The 19,703-nt window shown below is 43.9% G+C and overlaps 1 protein-coding gene across 1 annotated transcript in view; it reads left to right on the plus strand.

Moving 5' to 3' along the window:
- Positions 1-19,703, plus strand: part of PITPNC1 (phosphatidylinositol transfer protein cytoplasmic 1) — a 239,555-nt gene that overhangs the window by 113,136 nt on the left and 106,716 nt on the right. The window contains exon 2 of the mRNA XM_057717128.1: positions 10,916-11,064. Coding sequence (XP_057573111.1) covers positions 10,916-11,064 — 149 coding nt within the window. The remainder of the gene's footprint in view (positions 1-10,915; positions 11,065-19,703) is intronic.

Consider the following 19,703-nt stretch of genomic DNA (forward strand, 5'->3'; position numbering starts at 1 on the left):
TGTCGGTGGATATTTAGGTTGTTGCCATGTTTTGCCTATTGTGACTAGCAGTGCTATGGACATCAGGGTGCACATATCTTAGAAAGATAGATTTTTAAATGTAACAATTCCTGGAAATATTCCTAGTTTATTCTGTTTTGCCTGTCTTCATCAACTGTCTCAGGAGAGCAGAAGTTGACAACCATATACTTTTCTCCATCAGTCATCTGCTTCTTTTCACCAAGGAGGAAATGCCCATAGGCTGCTATTGCTTAGGAGAGTGGTGCCTTGCCTGCAGCCAGCCACATACCCTACAGCTACCTGTGGGCTACAGGTACCACTGCAGGCCTGGGAAACCTGGAGCCACTCCTCCAAAAGTGGGGTAAGACAGAAGCTGGAATTTTCCAAACTTTGATCCACAGATATAACATGGTCATAACTCTCTCATCATTGCTAGTTAGCTAGCAGAGCCCTGAAACCACTTGCCGTGCCAGCTAGCACTTAAGCAAGCAGAGGGGTTCAGTGACCTTCAAATATTACTGAGATCTTGTTGTTCTAGGCATGAAGTGGCTTGAATAATTCTTCCAAAACAATAAGAATTCTCATTGTTCAGTTCTATATGAAGCAGCAAGTGCTTCTCTTTGCATTCAGTGTGTCTCAAAGACACTAAAACTAATTGTTGTCATTCCTACAAGTGTATTTCTGGCTTTAACCAGAAGAACAGTATCCCCTGATGCTGCCTGTCATTTTCCTGGAGGATTGGTAGGTACAATAGGCTTCACAAACAGGGGCTTTTCTAGTTCTGGAGAGAGCCTGTTACCCCCATAAAGACAGACCTCTCTCCTAGAAACACCTCTGGTTATGAGGCCAAGGTTAAGGAGATGAGCCCTGACACGGGGTGGGGGGGGGGGGGGTTGTGGCAAGGAGACGGCACAGGATACATTTCCCAGGAAAGGTCTTACTTTTCTCCCCTTTTCGTCTTGTGATTGGCTGTGGGTTTCTGCTCCGTAGTAAATACAAGAGCCTTGATTGCTTTCTAAAGGTCAGCCCTGTCACCAAACCTCTCCATTTACTTGAGCTGCGGTTGGTTTCACATTTCTTGGCAAATGGTCTGATGGCTCTGATGTCAGCCTCAAGTTCCTTCAGCTCATAGCCTTGTGTCTTTGAGGTGGAACTCAGGAAACCTTGCTCTTCGCCGGAGACCAGGTCGACCTTGTTCATTGTTCTGCCTCCAGTGTCTACGGAGCCTGGTTTTCTCTGTTCAGTGCATGAACCAGAAGGGATCGGACTCTCTAGGACCAAGAGTGTCCTCCAACCATCATCTGGAGAAATCTCATGTTCTGCCCTAAGAGCTGACTACCCTTGTGATTTTGAACTGAGTTCTGGCAGTTCCTGTCTTTGCTCTCTTCGTGGTTTTTCACGCTGCTCTCTAATGGCTAACGTGTTCAGTTTCTCTTTTATCAATACCAGGGGATGACACCTCTTGCTTGAGCCGATGCTTATAAAGTAGCCTCTACGTGCTGTGTGTTATCACTTTGGTTTCTCAGTTTGTGCATCAGATGAGTTCTCAGGGGTAGAATACCACCCCTAAGGATGAGTCAGTGTTGGAGGGAGAAGTTAAAATGTGCTCTCTTACTTTTGGTATACTACACCCTTCTGTACTCGGTCAAGTGGATTATGTGCTCCTGAACGGCCGAGTGTACTGCAAACAGTTTGCGGTTTTGCACAGTCACAGGCATAGAGTTCTGCTTGCACCAGCATGAAGCATACCCCAAGCCCTTCCCTTGGCATTAAGTTGCTCTATTTCTATTCAGTTCAGTCCAAAACTTAGGACGGGTGAAGCACCAGCGTACAATGCTTTTTATATTAGTTTGCCACAAAAGGGGGATTTTTGAATTAAATGTCGATAACCCAGCTCCTTCTTAAATCTTTTTATCAGCTTTTTCATTCCTGCACCCTGGCATAATGACATAGGTATTACGTAATAAACAAGGCACCTCTGAGGGCTGCTTATAAAGATCCAGGAGAAAAGATAAATATGTGATGATGCACTGATATCCTGAAATATGAGCTGCAGGTTTGTATTTTCTTTGTGGGATCGGATATTGGTTTTCGTGCTTTATTGACCTGGCAGGGAGAGAGCTGACTAAACACCAAAGAGCTTTACACTTTTTTCTTTTTTTTAAACCTCTCTTGATTACATGAAGAAATCTAGACATTTGAATCACAGAACCAGAAAGACTGATGGGGCTAGTCAGCCACATCTTTGCAGAGCGCAAATCAGACCCAGGCCTTGGAGGTAAAAACATACACCATACCTTCCCTACAGAAAAAAGGAAGTGGAATTGGGCTTGTGGTAGAGTCGCTCCCATGCAAACTGAGGAGCTGGGCTGTGAACTGTGACAGTCCTGTTCAGTAAGGAGCTGGTGTTCTCAGTGACCCGCGTTAAGGTTGGCGGGATCAGAATGCGTTTCTATTCGGTTAATCACTCTTTCCCTTCTGTCGGGTTCCTTGTCTGTATCAGTGTCACAATTAGCACCACATTGCTTGGGAACATCAGCAACAGGAATCCTCCAGAATGCTAATGTCAAAGACATTTAAGTTTAGGGCAGAGCGAGCCAGATACCTCCCCGAGCGTGGCAGGAGTCGGACATCTCATGCACTATTGTCTCTGGGGGAAATCATTTTATAGTTCTGTCCCCTCAACTCGACACTGTCAAATAAGCTTCCAAACCGAAGAGCCATCAATTATAAAAGCCCCTGTCCTAAAAAAACTTTTTCATAATCGTAAAAATAGAAGCACTGGTAGATGGCCACCTTGAGTCTTGAAGTAAGTAAGCCACGCTCGACGGAAAAATGATGTTCCAGGTTTTTTAAAGAATTGTGATAAAATGTACATCTCATAAAGTTTACCATTCTAACCATTTTTCAGTGTACAGTTCAGTGGCATTGAGTGCATTCACATTGTTATGCAAACAGCAACACCATCCATCCATCCCCAGAACTTTTTCATCATCCCAAACTGAAACTCTGTCCTATTGAGCACTAACTCCCCACCCCCGCTGGCAAATGCCATGCTACTTTCTGTCTCTGTGAATTTGACTACTCTAGGGATGTCATATAAGTGGGTGTTCTCAAGCTTTTTATACTATTTTGGGAAATGTTTGATCTGACTACTGTCTAATACAGTTTTTACAGAAGGAAATGATGGTCTTGGGCTGATGGTCAGGTTTTCCCTGATTCTTGCATTTTAGGGGTGTATGGCAGATGCCTTGTTCTTTTAGCCTTTATAGAACTGTAGCAAAATGGAAACAATTGAAACAGATCTTCACCTCCCAGTCAGATGTGTTGCCAAACAGAAAGAGCCATAGCTAAAGCATACAGTTTTACATTTTAGGAAGCATATTAATTTGTAAGTTTTTCACTCACTTGATTCTCACCATGTCCAATGAGGTGTTTTCTTAGTCCTGTTTTAATGATAGGAAACTGTGGCTCAGTTAAGCAAATTGTCTAGAGGTACAAAACTCATCAAAGACAGAATCAGGACTTTGGCTGCAGGTTTTCAATTTCAAAACCACAGTGCTTTCCACCATAGCACACAGTGAAAAATTATCACCTCTCTAGAGGTCCAGATAATGCCGGTCCTCAGAAAGGGAGAGCTTCTCCAAATGTGTCCCTAATTACCAGTGCTCTACCTCGCTAGCTTGGAAACTCATGGAAACCCTTGATGTGATCAGCCAGCCTCTGAAGTCTTGATGTAGATTGATGGCCTCACTCTCCATCCCTGATGGTCAAGTTTAGGGCTTAGACCAGCACCGTCCAATACAAATATGTGATCCACAAATGCAAACCACAAGGAACAATTGAAAATATAAAGAGAAATAAAGCTTGGCCCTACCAAAGAGAGGTTTCCAGCCAGGTAGGGCCATTTTGACAAAAAAAAAACACAAAAAAAACAAAACAAAACAAAAAAACAGGTGAAGTTATTTTTAAGAATATATTTTAGTTAACCCTGTATCTCTAAAATACTATCATTTCAATATGCAATCAATTTAAAAATTATTAATGGGCTTTACTTTTTTCGTGGTTGTTACTAAGTTTTTTGTTGTTACTAAGTGTGCATTTTACACTTATAAGCAATCTCAAGCCAGATACTAAAATTTCATCGGAGGTACTTGATGAGAATTGAGATTTCATAGAAATTTTGAGTTTAAACAGTAGATATACGTCTACTGAATCATGTGTGTCTCACACGTACGTAAAAGTTTTCTCATAGCTGAATGGAGTATCAGTTTTAAAATTTAAGTTAATTAAAAGGAAAGAAAATTTAAAATTCAACCCCTCTATCGCACAGGCCACATTTCCAATGCTCATAAGCTACATGTGGTGAGTGGTCACCATCCTGGACAGCACTGGTTAGTGCTGGACCCAGTAGCACTGGACTAGACAGAGATCAGCAACCTTCTTCTGGAAAAGGCCAGATAGTAAACATTTTCAGCTCTGCAAACCACACGGTATCTGTTGAAACTACCCAGTTCTGCTGTGATATTGTGAGAGCAGCCACAGAATGAATGAGGATGGCTGTGTTCCATTAAAACTTTATTTTAAAAAAACGGCACCGGGCCACATAGTTTGCTGACTGCTAAACCAGAGCATTTGTCCCGCTGCCTCTGCTGTGCTGTGAGATTCTAGAAAACAGCTGGCTCTAGCCTCTCGTTTTCTGAGATGAGGTTGTTAAAACCTGGCCTCATCAGATCCCCTTCCCTGAGTGTAATTACAATTTTGGTACCACTTGGCATGAAGACTGCGATGCACTGGAGTCCTGGGTGCTGTTTTATCTTTCAGACACTCTTCAGGGGGCTCCTTGTGCATCGTGAGGCAATTGCTTCGCGGTGCTTTGAGGTCCATGTATTTGAGAGTGGAGACGACTGGGGGGAAGAAAGCCCAAAAAAACATTAAGGGTGATGCAAATAATGTGGGAAACTCTGAGGAAGGCCAGCTCGTATCACCTTCTGCTCTTTCCTCTCGCCACACAGCCAGAGTGAGAGAGGCAGGAATCATGCACATTTCACAGATGGAAACATACATGATATCAGGTTAAGTCAGAGGGACAGGATTTCTCCGTGGCTACCATATTATGTGGCATCCATCCATTTTGATGGTAGAGGTGGAAGTAGTTATAAATTCTGATACCTGATCTGGGGCTTTGAGGTCCTGAGTCATAGCATCAGGGAATAACTCCATCCAGGCTGGGTAATGTTTATTGCAAAACAGTGGTTCCCACCTCTCACGTCATGGTGTTTGGAAATGGTATTGGGACTAATGGAGGATGAGAAAGGAGACAGGAAGGGAGGGATTGGAAGAAAGATGACACTCCCTTATGTTCTTTAGTGAGGGGGAATATGGGAGCCTGGCCTTGCAGAGATCTCTGAAGCTCAGCAATTGAGAGAAGGGGCAGTTAAGTGAAAATCAGTCATAGCTTGGGGTTCTGTTGAACCTAAAACTTTGGGTCCAATACTTCTTCCGGCAAGGATGATATTTAGGTGTTGGTGGTGGTCAGTTAATAATCCCATACCATACTCAGGAGTTTTCACTTGGGGTCACCTTTTCTAAAAATCAGGGTTTGAGGCTGAACTGTATTAAGTACCTTGGTCATGTCCTGTCACAGAGTTTGCAAAAGTACAAAGTGATGAAACTGCTTGGCTTTTCCAGGCATGTTATGCAACTCTGCCTTCCTTCAAGTTCTGCAGCTCTATCCAATGTGCAGCGCTGTGTACAAGTGGGAAAGATCTATGATTTTTTTTTTTTTTGACTATGGAGATAATTATCTGGGGTAGCTCTTCTGATGACGGCTCACACAGAGGCTCAGCCCTGCAGCGCAGAGCTGTCTCTAATCGTGATTACCTGTAATGATGATTACCCCAAACTCTGGAATTATAACAATAGATTTTACAAAGTTAGAGCATAATTGCTCCACCATTCCATATGTGAGCACAGTTTAAACAACTTTGATCTTTCCAATGACATCAGGCTTTTGTTCCTCATCTTCTGAAATAGCAAAGTTCAAAGGCAGTAGCTCCGAACCATCCCTCTTTGTTCATCATAGTAAGGTCTAGGTTTATTAAAGCAGTTCACCTGTTAGAGAAGTAAGGGCTGAACTTGGGTGGAGAAAAAAAAGAGTACAGACCTGTGGTGTTCAGATCCCAGCCCTGTCACCTTAAAGCTACATGGCAGGAGGAAGTCTCTAGAGACTCAGCTTCCTCATCTGTAAATAAGTACCTGGCTGAGTCATTGTGAGTCTTGGAAATGAATATAAAGCACCTAATTGGTGCCTCACTGACAGGCAATCAGTTAAGCTTTACTGTACCACCAGCAGCATCATCATTACCAATTCTGTTATTGATTCTCTGGCTTCAATGTCTTCAGAGTCATTCTGCGTCTATGGATTTTGCAGACTTCATTTCACATACAAGTTTGTTTGGAGTTGGTCATCTGTGATGTGGTATTCTCACTAAATTAGGGATAGAGCTTTGCAAGAATTTAGTGTTCAGAAGGAAAGAAGAAACAGGCCCCTAAAGATGGAACATTTTGGTCTTGGCAAGTACTAATGAAGGCCTTCCCCACTCTCTGCCGCAGTGGTTCTCAGCTTTTAGCATGTGTTTGAGTAAGATCCCCAACTTTCCTCTACCTCAGAGGGAATGTGAAAGGGCTGGAATGGCCCCGGATTCAGCATTTTTAGGAGTATCTCTGGTGATTTTGAGACGGTTCAAGGACTCTCTGTCCTGCCCTGTCCCCTTTAATTGAGACACTTCTGGGTACGTGTGCTTTGAGTCAAGTTGTGGTTTAAAACCTCTGCTTCTGGATGGCGCAGCTCAGATGGCCACAACCAGGAGAACAGGCCTGATTTGCTTGAGAATGAAACAAGTGATAGCTGCAGGGCCCTTGACCATCTCAGTGTCTGGGCTTGAGTGTCCTGCCACCCCCAACAATGTCACCCACATTACTGCATCCAGCATCCGTTGGTCACCCACAGACTGACACTATCTCAGTGAGCTAAGGCTGGTGTCTGCCCTACGATGGCTCATTCAGGAGCCACCGGAATGATCAATGAGGTTGGGCAGCCAGGCCCTCCTCTGGCTGCCGGTGAATCAGCCTCTGGCTGCCTAGGCCCTTTCCTTTCAATGCGGGGCAGGAAGCACTTGAGCTGAGCGTAGCCAGGCTGACTCGTGTCTGGCTAATGGCTTTTCTGTGTCATGTGTCGCCCTTGGTCCCACACATTTTCATGCATGAGTGAGTTGGAGCTCCCAGAGACAGTCCAGGGATAGGCACCTCTTCTGCCAACGCGTGTCCCCCCAGCTAAAGTCCTTGGCAGCATTTTGGCTTAAGGGTATCTGCCTCAGAAGTGGGGTCAACACTTTTTAAAAAAAAACAAATTGAGGTTTTCAACCTAAGAAAAATGCACAACCTAAAAGATGTGAGTTAAGTTGTATTTGGGGAGCTTTCTGAGAACTAGAGCTCTGAGAAACTGCCCAAAGAGGTAAGGGAGGAGCCAGGATATATAGGAGTTTTGTCCGGGGCGGGGGGAACCATGTAGTCGAACATCAAAAGATTACACAAAAATCAGACATCTCAAGGTAATGGTTTTAGTGCTTTTGTAATGTATGGGAAGATGCAAGAGTCTGCACTCATTGACATGATTCCTTAGATATGCATCTTAATTATCTAGGGCCAGTATTCAAAGCACAGAAGTGTTTTTCTCCATTCTGAATTCCCCTCAGGGCACGCCATTGCGGATCAAGGGGGAGGGCAGTGGCTACAGTGGCTGATGGCTCGATGGCGGGCAAACATTCCTGGTTTCCTGGAATGGTGGCAACATTCCCTTTCCACAAGGCAGAAATCACGTAACACAAAATTAACCATTTTAAAGTCAATGCAGCGGTGTCTAGTACATTCACAATGTTGTGCAACCACCACCTCTATCCAGATCCAGAACACTCTCATCACATCAGAAGGAAACCCCGTACCCACTGTATTGGTCTGCTCGGGCTGCCATAGCAATGCATCACAGAACGGGTGGCTTAACCAACCAGAACCATTAAGGGCTCACAGACAGCCGTGGATGGTGGAAGTCAAAGGTTAAACGTCAGCAGGCAGGGCTGTTTCCTTCTGAAGGCTGGAAGGGAAGGATCGCCACATCTCGTCTTCTTCCTATGTGTCTCCATGTCCAACTTGCCCCTTTGTTTTTGGTTTGGCTTTTTTTGTTATTTATTTATTTATTTATTTATTTATTTATTGGCTGCTTTGGGGCTTTGTTGCTGTGTGCGGGCTTTCTCTAATTGCGGCGCGTGGGGGCTACTCTTCGTTGCGGTGCGTGAGCTTCTTGTGGTGGCTCATCTCGTTGTGGAGCATGGGCTCTAGGCGCACAGGCTTTAGTAGTTGTGGCATGTGGGCTCAATAGTTGTGGCTTACGGGCTTAGTTGCTCCGTAGCATGTGGGATCTTCCCAGACCAGGGCTTGAACTCATGTCCCCTGCATTGGCAGGTGGATTCTTAACTACTGCGCCACCAGGGAAGTCCCCAACTTGCCCCTTTGCATAGGGAAACCAGTCCTGTTGGATTAGTGCTCATCCTAATGATCTCATTTTAATTTGATTACCTCTGTAAGGACCCTATCTCCAAATAAGGTCACATTCTGAGGTACTGGGGCTTATATATGAATTTTGGGAAACACAATTCAACTGGTAACACCCATTAAGCAATATATCAATATCAGCACTTCCTTCCTTTTTTTTTTTAAATAAATAAATTTATTTGTTTATTGGCTGTGTTGGGTCTTCATTGCTGCACATGGGCTTTCTCTAGTTGTGGTGAGCAGGGGCTACTCTTCATTGTGGTATGCGGGCTCCTCATTGCGGTGGCTTCTCTTGTGGAGCATGGGCTCTAAGCACGCGGACTTCAGTAGTTGTGGCACATGGGCACAATAGTTGTGGCTCGAGGGCTCTAGAGCACAGGCTCAGTAGTCGTGGCGCACGGGCTTAGGTGCTCCACGGCCTGTGGGATCTTCCCGGATCAGGGATCAAACCTGTGTCCCCTACACTGGCAGGCGGATTCTTAACCACTGTGCCACCAGGGAAGCCCACTTCCTTTTTATGGCAGAGTAATATTCCATTGTAAGTAAACAGTTTTTTGAATGCTGAGTACAAAGCAACTGCCAGTTAAACCTCCACCCCCGGGCAGCTGGGCATCCTGCTGCAGGCTTGTGTGCCCATCCTCGTAAAGGGGAGTGTTGATCTCACAGCTGTATCTCTCAGATCTCCAATCTGTAAACTTTTTCTCACTGTCTTCCTCCTTGAAAGAGTGTTAGTCCTTATGAGCAAAGGAAAGAAGACTTACTAAGGGGAAGCCAAGGCAAGGTTCTAATCCCAAAATTCATTTAAAAATAAATTTTATCTTTGATTTTCTCTCTCCTCTTCCTGCTCTTATCCTCAGCGCACACACACAGTTACATTTAAAGCATTTTAAACGCAGGCGCTCCTGGGGAGGGGTGTGGAAGCACAGACAGGAAGCACTGCCCTTTGAGAAGAGCCAGCCTGCTGCTGTTCCCATTGTCATGGTTACTGGGCCTGGTCCCTCGGGCTGGCCTCACACCAGAGCCTTTCCCATTCTCTTCACACTCCCCTCCCAGCACCTGCCTCAGAACGAAAGAGGGACCTTCGGACCTGTGTGTCCTCTCAGCTTTGGAACTGACTGCACTGTTGATTTGTACGTTTCACCTGCCCCCTTAATTTGAAACCTATTTCTCTCTCTTATGCACGTAGACAGGAGACCTATATGCCTGCTGGCCTGGGGTCTTTGGGAATAACCCAGAGCATCATTAGCTTGTGCAGACTCAGGCCCCTTCCCCCATCCCTCGGGCCTTGGTGATGCTGACGCTGTGTGTGTTTCACACCAAATCTGCGGGAAGGACCACAGCAGAGTCTCATCACCCTGCCTGCTGATTCTGAGCAGACTTCTTTGGTGCAAAAGTCGTTTTACTCCCTCCTTCCTCTCTCTTTCTTCTTTTCCCTTCCATCAAATTAGTTTTCTCACTTTGGAAGTTCACTGGGTAAAGAGATGCCTGCTGGCCTCAGGGTTTTCAGAGAGGCAATAAAGAGAATGGAACAGCTCAAAAATGCAGAGGGCAAAGAAAGTGTTCACATTACATGTTATTCTATTTTATCATTTTCCCGTAAGTACATATGGCTTCTGGAACTTCAGGCTGGAAGGCCCTTCACTGTTAGTGGAATTGGATGGAAAGGAATGAAAAGATATTGTAGATTTTCCTCCTGGTGGGCCAGCCTAAAGGTGGGTCCACAGTTTCCACTCATAGTGGGGCCTGGGCATCTAGAGGTTGTCCAGCCACCTTTGAGAACCACCGTTCTAGGAGACAGAGGCCTCCAGGAGGGTTGAACACTTTGAGAGGGGCAATGGAAGAGAAGGTGACATCTAATCCTCTTGTGCCCAGCTATGCAGTTAATTAGGCAGAAAGAAGGGACAGAAATAACGAACTTTAGCCTGTCTTGTGCCAAGCAAATTAGGATTTTAGCGCCACTTAACCCTGTAGGGCCAGAGTAGAAAGGGAGACTCCAGCGCGCCCACCTCCCTGCTGCTACCCATGGGTTGGTTGATCAGCTGCCAAACCTTGAAGACCATCAGCCACCCTGGTGAACATTCGCCAAGGTGAGACAGACTGTTCACAGGAACAGGCCGTTTCTGCATTCTACTCACAACTAGTTCTCCTTCTTCTCCTGAGGAAAAGTAACATCAAGCCCACGTGCTGCTTTCTTTTCTCAGCAGAAAGTGCTGATGCTGTGAGTTGCTTGAGGCGCCGTGGTGGTGAGGGGTGTTTTCAAAGGCGAGCGTTGGGGCTGACCCCTCTGTGTCTGTGTGTTTTGTAGTACAAAATCGGACAGCTGTACATGATCAGCAAGCACAGCCACGAACAGAGTGACCGAGGAGAAGGGGTAGAGGTCGTCCAGAACGAGCCCTTTGAGGACCCTCACCATGGCAACGGGCAGTTCACAGAGAAGCGAGTGTATCTCAACAGGTAAGTCCTGGCAGCTGGCTCTCCGCCTCCCGGCTCCCTCCCTGCTCAGGAGCCCCTCCCACCCAGCCCCACAGCATGACCCAGGTAGAGGTGGTGACTGTCTGGGATAAAAAGGTGACTTGGAAAGTCTGTACATCCACCCTCCAAAACTGCCAGTCTAGTTGCTTCCAAAAGCAGAATCCCCTGTGTTCTGCAAAATAGTCCTCAAGTGCATTTTCATCAGGAGGAGCTTTCCTCTTACCTCTCCCCGCCCTGCCACGGCATGTTAAGATGAAATCTGATCTTAAGGATTAAAGGACTTTGTCTTCTCCCTTGGTTCTGGGTTAGCAGTAGGAAAGAGGCGGCTTTGCCTGTAAGTTGTAGAGAAGTAAGTGCTGAAGGTGCCCGTGTGCCGTCGGGGTCTTGATTTCCACTTCCTGCCAAGTGACCACTTGGGTGTCCACAAAGGGAATTAACAAAACCAACGATCACCTGTGATCAAAGTGATATGCAGTATGCAGGTGGTTTCTATTTCTCAAGTGGACCCATCCTTCCCAAGGTAGAGATTGTCATCTCTCCTTTGGACGGTAAAGATTGAAGGATTATCAACCAGTGCTGATCAGGACTGCCATTTCTGTTTTGCACAATACATTCTTTAATCTCTTCTGTCTTCTTATCACTAATGACATACTTGATTGTTGAGGCTTGTCTGATCTTCTCCCTACCTTACACCCCCCCCACCCCCCACCAGGTCATTTTCTTCCTTTCACTTTTCTGGGTCAGAACATTTGTAGTTACATGCCATGTGGGATATATTTTCTTGAAAGTAACTGTCTATCTCAGTGAACCAGCATATGACCATTCTGGTCTTTGGTATCATCTTCATGAATACTCTTTACCACCACCTATGGACTCTCCTATTGGTCCATTTCTCATTATTCAGGATGCACTTCCAACATAATAGCTGGATTGGGTCCCCAGTTTATCCATTGACACTTGTGAACTCTCCCTTCTCAGTGCCTTGACCACAGTCACATGTTTCTGAGAAGAGCCGTATTTGGATTCCCACATTCTCATATGACCTCCACCCTCCAGCAGGCTGAAGGGGACTATTTCTTCTTGATGGGAGGGTTTGTGTTCTGTCACTAGGGTGTTTGGAAATCTCTCAGGCCAATATCCTGACACTGATGGCCTTAGGCTGATTAAACCAACACATTTTAATCTGCCTAGGGATGCAGTACCAGGGAATTCCTGAGTCATGATGAAATGCAAATGAGATTGATCCTGTTCGTCTATTAGTAGCTGTGAATTCCCAGAGTTTGGAACCACTTCAGCCTGCAGCCAGCTGTTAATTTGCAGGAGTAGCTGAGCTCCTGGGGATGGCTTCCTTACAGAGAGAGGTTTCTCAATATGCTGCTTTGGCATTCTTAGTGCAAAGTGTGTAAATCAAATACTGAGCATCCATCACCTCTGTAGAGCAAAGAGAAGTGTGAGGGGGTGCAAGGAAATAGATATAAACCTACAGAAAATTCCATTTCCTGGCAGACGATTGCATTTTCCCAAGTTATTGCCTGGGGAATGTTCCCTATGTACCAAATTCAAGAAATTAGAAAATTTTATAACTTTTCCTGAAACAGACCAAGAAGTATCCAGCTGCCTCTGTCATGTCTGTTTTCTTATCAATATATATGACATTTATTTTAAAGGAGAATACAAAATATATGCCATTTATTTTAAATTAGTAAGAGGGAAATTTGTTATAAATAGAATGTCTGGACTTCCAGTAATAATAACTAAAAAGATTAATATGGACCCTCCCCCCACCTTGTATGACAAACACAGGATGAAATATAATATAAAGCTTGGGACTTCCCTGGTGGTGCAGTGGTTAAGAATCTGCCTACCAATGCAGGGGACACAGGTTCGATCCCTGGTCCAGGAAGATCCCACATGCTGCGGAGCAACTAAGCCCGTGAGCCACAACTACTGAGCCCATGTGCTGCAAGTACTGAAGCCCAGATGCCTAGAGCCCATACTCTACAACAAGAGAAGCCACCACAATGAGGAGCCTGTGCACCACGATGAAGAGTAGCCCCCACTCGCCGTAACTAGAGAAAGCCTGTGTGCAGCAATGAAGACCCAATGTAGCCAATAAATAAATAAATTAATTAAAAAAATAATATGTAACTTCCAAGAGGAAACTTGGTCAATCCAATAGAAGGCAGAAGAAGAACAAAGAGAAGGCTACAAAAAGCATGGTAAATAGAAAACATAAATTTTGTTTGCCAGATAATAAATTGAAAGGTATCAGTGATCACAGTAACAATTTGTGTTAAATCCTAAACCTGAACCTAGCTCAACAAAGATATGGCAACACTGACAAAATCACAAGAGGCCTAAAGTTATAGTGGGAGATTTTAATCTACTTGTTTAATAAACTGATAGATCAAGTAGACAAACAGTTTAACAAACGTAGAGAAGATGTAAACGACAGAATTACAAACTTGATCTAGTGGATATTAATAGGCCCTGGAACCAACATTCCTTTCAAACACACATGAAAGTGTATAAAAACTGACTACAAAGTAAGCCAGAAATCAGTCTCAAATACCAGAAAATCAATATCATGTAGATTCTGTTGGCTGATTACAAAGCATGACAATAAAAAATTGGTAACAACAATAAATGAACTCCATCATCACTTAGAAATGTAGAAATTTCCAAGTATTTCATGGGTTGAAAATGTCAGGTACTTACTTTCTCAACCACCTTTGCAGCTAGGGATTGCATGTGACCTAGTTCCAGCCAATGAGATGTGAGATTTTCCTCCCTGATTAAAAAGCGAAAGATGCTCAAGAGAGCCATCATCTGCTTCTAAGAAAGGGGGTGAGAAATACATGGTGATGGCTCAGAAGGCAACTAATAGTGCCTACCACGTAAATCTTGATAACAAAATTGAATAATAACAGTACAAAAGGGAAGCTTATAGACCAATTTCAGTTAAGAACATACACATGAAAATCCTATATGAAACTTTAACAAATCAAATACCTCAGAGTATAATAATAATAATTCATGACCTGATCAGATTTATGTCTGACTGTTAACATCAATATGAGAATTTGACAAGATTGCTGGGTATAAAATTCATAATACAAAAATCAGTAGCACTATTATGCAACAGGAACAATAAATCAAAAAAATAACTTTAAAAAATTCCATTTACAAGAGGAAAGGAAACTTAAAGTTACCCAATAAAGAATCCATAAGATATGCAAACTCTTTTTGGAGGAAAATATAAAAATTACCAGAGGATGTTTTTAAAACCCTAGACAAATGAGAATATTCATGGATGGGAAAGGTTATGTAATAAACTTGCCATCAGTTCCCAAATCAATTATAAATTAAGGCAAATCTAATTAAAATGCCAACTGGGTTGTTTTTAAATAGAATTTGAGAATATAATCCTAATATTTTCTAATTACTATAGTTTTATAAAGAGTCTTGATGTCTAGCAGAGTGAGTCTCTCCTACTCACTGAACTTTTTTCAACATTATTCATATGAATCTTAGGATTAGAAGCCTAAGTGATATGAAGAATATTGGAAGAAACCAAGGACATTTAACCTAGAAAAACTAGACTGGGGTGTATAATGGTGTGATGAGGTGGGAGAAGGATTAGGCATATGCATTCCAGATGACCTCAAGAGGACCAATTAGACTAAGACCAATGGGTGAGAATGCCAGGAGAAAGATATAGGCTCAGTTTAAGGAAGAAATCTATTTGAGCCATCAGAGAGCATAGTAGGGTGACTTATAGTCAATTATGCTGTTGCTGGGGGTGCACTCACTTGTCAGGCTGTCCTCAAGCAGATTCAGACAGCAAGTAGGTGGTTAAAATGGACAACCTTTCAGACTCTTTTCAACCCTAATTTTCTATGCTTAAAGTCTGTTTCAGACATTATCTCGACTCTCCTCCAGCACACGTAAATGAGTAACCAGAGAGGGACAGAAAAAGTACTTTTAGCTCCTTTTGCACAAATCTAAAGTAAGTCCATCATTTAATCTCAGAACCAGGGAGATTATGGTTTAGTAAGAGAGGAAGAAAAAATTGATATGTGACATAACTATAAAGTAATAAGTATTTTCATAATCATAAAACTAAACCAGACCCACTACTTTGTAGTTATAAACTAGAGTTAACCCACCTCAAGTTAACCCATGTCCTGCATGCACAGGCCATGGGACTGCCATGTTGGCGAGGGCGCTTTGTAATCGTAGTTCATTAAATGAGTGTTTATTGAAATTGACAATGTGTAACAAATTGTTCTGGTGTTGGAGGGAATCTCTTAATAATTAAGACATAATTCTTTGGCTTCCCTGGTGGTGCAGTGGTTAAGAATCCACCTGTCAATGCAAGGGACATGGGTTTGAGCCCTGGTCCGGGAAGATCCCACATGCTGCAGAGCTACTAAGCCCGTGTGCCACAACTACTGAGCCTACACTCTAGAGCCTGCAAGCCACAACTGTTGAGTCCACATGCCACAACTACTGAAGCCCGCGTGCCTAGAGCCTGAGCTCTGCAATGAGAGAAGCCACCGCAATAAGAAGCCCATGCATCACAACAAAGAGTAGCCCCCGCTCTCTGCAACTAGAGAAAGCCTGTGCGCAGCAACACCCAATGCAGCCAATAAATAAATAAATAAAATTTAGAATAAAAGACATAGTTCTTGTATTCTGATTGAAGTAGGGTCCTAGGTCAACTGATTTCATTATTTGTAAGTTCATCTGTCCCTCTTATGAGTGGTGTCAAGGAGGAAAAACTTTTCTTCAACCCACTTAGTATTGGTGATTCAGCTCCCGCGAATTAAACTGAAACTGACAGATTAACAAGAGAAAAGACAAGTTTTTATTCAGGTACATAGGCAAGAACATCCAGAAAAATATGACTGAAAGGGGTGGTTAGAATTTGGGGCTTATATGCCATTTTAGTAGAGGAGGGAGAGAAAAGGGACTTATCAGAAAACAAATGTCTTAAATGAAAAATAAATGAGGCCTTAGGAGAACAGATGTGAGATAAGATAGTTTTGTGACAATGTCTCTTTAGGCGATTTCTTATCCTGGTGCTTACTTCTTGTCTCTGGTGATAGGAGTCAATCTTCTCTGGTTGTGAAACTCTGGAAGGGGGATTTATGACAGTTGAATTCTTTTGGGAGGTTCTGTTTTTATGCAGATAAGGGGAGTTCAGAAAAAGTGTCTTCCTGCAACTGTTGGATTCTCAAATGTCTTCAGCTCAAAGTAATCCTGATGTAGCTGTAGCATGTTGTGAACCCCTTCACTGACCACAAGGAAGTGGGTCCTGAGAGTAGGACTGGAAGTAGCTAGGATGTTCCAGTGCCCACTTAATAACTTACGCAGAGGGACTTCCCTGGCGGCCCAGTGGTTAAAACTCCGCACTTCCAATGCAGGGGGCACGGGTTTGATCCCCGATCGGGTAACTAAGTGCAGATAAATAAATAAGTAAATAAGTAAATAACTTAGAGAAATATCAACGTCCTTTGGACCTGAATTCACAAGTTGACAAAGGGAATGGATTCTCTTCCATACGTCTGTCTGTATGGGAAGACAGATCTCATTCAGAAACTGCTTTATTGACTTATTACCCAGAGCAACTCTTTGGGGCACTGGAAGTACTCACTGCCTGTGTCATCAGGGCCTCCGCTCTGAGTCTGTCTGGACCAGAAAGGACATTTCGTGGAAGGATGTTAGTAGTCCACAGAATTATCTGGAAGCTCAAGAATGGACAGCTATCAGGGCAGCTCCAAGAGGCCAAGAGCACCAATGATGACAACCACCGTTAAGTGAAACTGACCTTTCATTCTGCCATTACCATCATGGCTGCTGTGGGGGGCCAGAACTGCCCATTTTTTTCTTTCTATCATTTGTTCTAAAATTCCAAACATAGGGAGTTCCCTGGTTGCCTAGTGGTTAGGATTCCAGGCTTTCACTGCTGTGTGGCCCGAGTTCAAGCCCTGCTTGGAGAACTGAGATCCTGCAAGCCACGGCCAAAAAAATAAATGAAATGAAATGAAATGAAATGAAATGAAATGATGAAATGACATGAAGAAATAAAATTCCAAACGTAAGCATCAAATTGAGTTCCCAGGCTGAGCCAGGCTACTAGTGGGTGGGGAGAGGAACTTCCAGACTGTTTTCCAAAGCGACTGCACCATTTTACACTCCCTCCAGCAATGTCTGAGAGTTCCAGTTTCTCTACATAATCACCACTACTTTTTATTGTCCGTCTTACAGCCATCCTCGTGGGTGTGAAGTGGTATCTTGTTTGGGTTTTGATTGGCATTTCCCTAATGACTAATGATATTGAGCATCTTTTCCTATGCTCATGGGCCATTTGTATGTCTTCTTCAGAGACGTGTCTATTGAAATCCTTTGCCCATTTTTAAATTGAGCATAATGTCTTTTTCAAATGCCATTTATCCTTTTAGTACTTGCCTCTTATCTGCCAGGACTGTGGGGTTACTCTATTCTCTGGCCCTTCCTATAGTGTCTGATACACTGTTGTGTGCAGTACATTTGGGTGGCTGCCTAATGCATTTAGAACATTACATTAGTACTAATACATTAGTACATTTGGTGGTTGTCCTTGGGCCTTTGATTCAGTTCAGTTAACCAAATAAGTGGTATTTCTTGGCTTGCCTTCAAAAATCCTGGTTTCAACTGGCATCCAGGGAAAGGAGGCAAGATACTGACCAAACCCTGGAATAGCAATTCTAAATAAGACCTGTCTTCCAGAATCATATGAGGGTAGGCCTTTTCTTTTGTCCCCTTTGATTTTCACTTCATCCCTAGCATCCCTCCAATTCCCTCCCACTGAAGGCCATGAGGCGAGGAAATCAGGTGGGGGCAGAGGGGCACTGGAGGAAAGATGGAGCCTATTTTTAGGCTTGTTTATCAGTCACGAAGTGTCATGTTCTTCTCCACTACGGCTGCTGGATTAGGTAGGATGTGCTGGCAGCTGCCAGTCAGGGAGGGTTGCCAGTTTCTAACGGTGATTCCGCCTAATGCCTGAATTGATTTGCACGGCGAGAACGTTTCTCCCTCTACATGGCTCTTGCCTTCCAGGGCAACCTCTCCTGGCTTCTAGTGGCTCTGGGTAGGAGAGGGTACAGCTTCCCTAAGTCATGAATCCTGTTTAACTAGATAAGCAAAGCCACCAGCTGGTCACTTTACCTACCAGCTCATCAGTAGAACCTTGTTGCTGAGGCTTGGGTCTTTTGCATTTCTTTTTCCTGTTCTGCCAGATCTTCCCCCAAATAAGAGCTTAGTGCCCACAGCTCATGTGGCAGGCAACAGATCATAGAGGAACTGTTGGAGCCAGAGATTCTGACCTAAGAGCTTATTTCCACACTATTTTGAAAGACTCTTCATGGTCATTCAATAGTCATCAACTTCCACCCTCCTTTCCCATTGAAATGGGAACCACTGCTCTAGAATGACCAACTGTCCCATTTTGCCCAGGACCAAGGAATTTAGCATGCTGGACTTTTCAGCGCTAAAGGCAGGACAGTCCTGAAATTGTGCACCGCAGATTGGGACTTGAACCCACGTGCCGGGACTCGAACCCAGCCTAAACCCAGATTGGGACTTGAACCCACACAGCCGCGACTCGAACCCAACCAAAACCCAAGGTCTTCCAACTGAGATCACACACCTGGTTTCAGGACTTAATGAAGCTCTTGATGTCTTATCCCAGAAAGAATTCAGACAAAGTGATAGGTAAGAAGTGGATTTATTTAGAGAGAAACACATTCCACAGACAGAGTGTGGGCCATCTCAGAAGGTGAGAAAGGCACCAGGGTATGCAGTTGTTTTTATAGGGGTGGGTAATTTTATAGGCTAATGAGTGGGAGGAGTATTCCAGCTATTTTGGGAAGGGGTGGGGATTTCTAGGAATTGAGCCACCACCTGCTTTTTGACCCTTATGGTTGGCCTTGGAACTGTCATGGTGCCTGTGGGCGTGTCATTTAGCTTGTTTATGTGTTAGAATGAGCATGTACTGAGGCTCAAGGTCTAGTGGAAGTCCACTTGTCCACCATCTTGCACCCATTTGGTTCTAATCAGTTTATGTCATGTCTTCAGGCTATGTCATTCTTTCAAAGGTTGTGCCCTGCCCCCTTCTCTCCTGTTTCAGTCCCATGTAACCTGGGACAAGTTGACCACCTGGCTGTCATCGATATGTTCTATTTCATGTAAAGTAAAGAAGTAAGAAAAAAAAAAAACTTGAAAAGTCTGTCTTTGGGAGGCATGGACAAAGGTTTTGGGGAAACACAGTAGCATTCCACGTCAGCACATAAAACCTTAAAGGTTTTAGAGTTTTGTCTTTTTCTTCAGTGTCTCTAAAGCCTTTGCCATGGTGAGATGGTCTTGGGAGGTTTGGTCTCAGCCAGTGGACCAAGAGGATGTTATTCAAGTCATGCCACCTTTCCAGAAGAGAGGTTCTTGTTTAATGCCAGGTAGTGAGTTTGAGTGACAGGCTTCTCCTTGGAAGTGTAGGCTGTGTGGCAGTATACATCATGAAAATGACAGCAGCAGTGGCGTCTAATTTAATTCCATTTTCCTTTGCAGCCCTAATAAATCAT

The sequence above is a fragment of the Hippopotamus amphibius genome, chromosome 17 (genome assembly GCF_030028045.1).
Source record: "Hippopotamus amphibius kiboko isolate mHipAmp2 chromosome 17, mHipAmp2.hap2, whole genome shotgun sequence".
In the NCBI taxonomy this organism is placed as follows: domain Eukaryota; kingdom Metazoa; phylum Chordata; class Mammalia; order Artiodactyla; family Hippopotamidae; genus Hippopotamus; species Hippopotamus amphibius.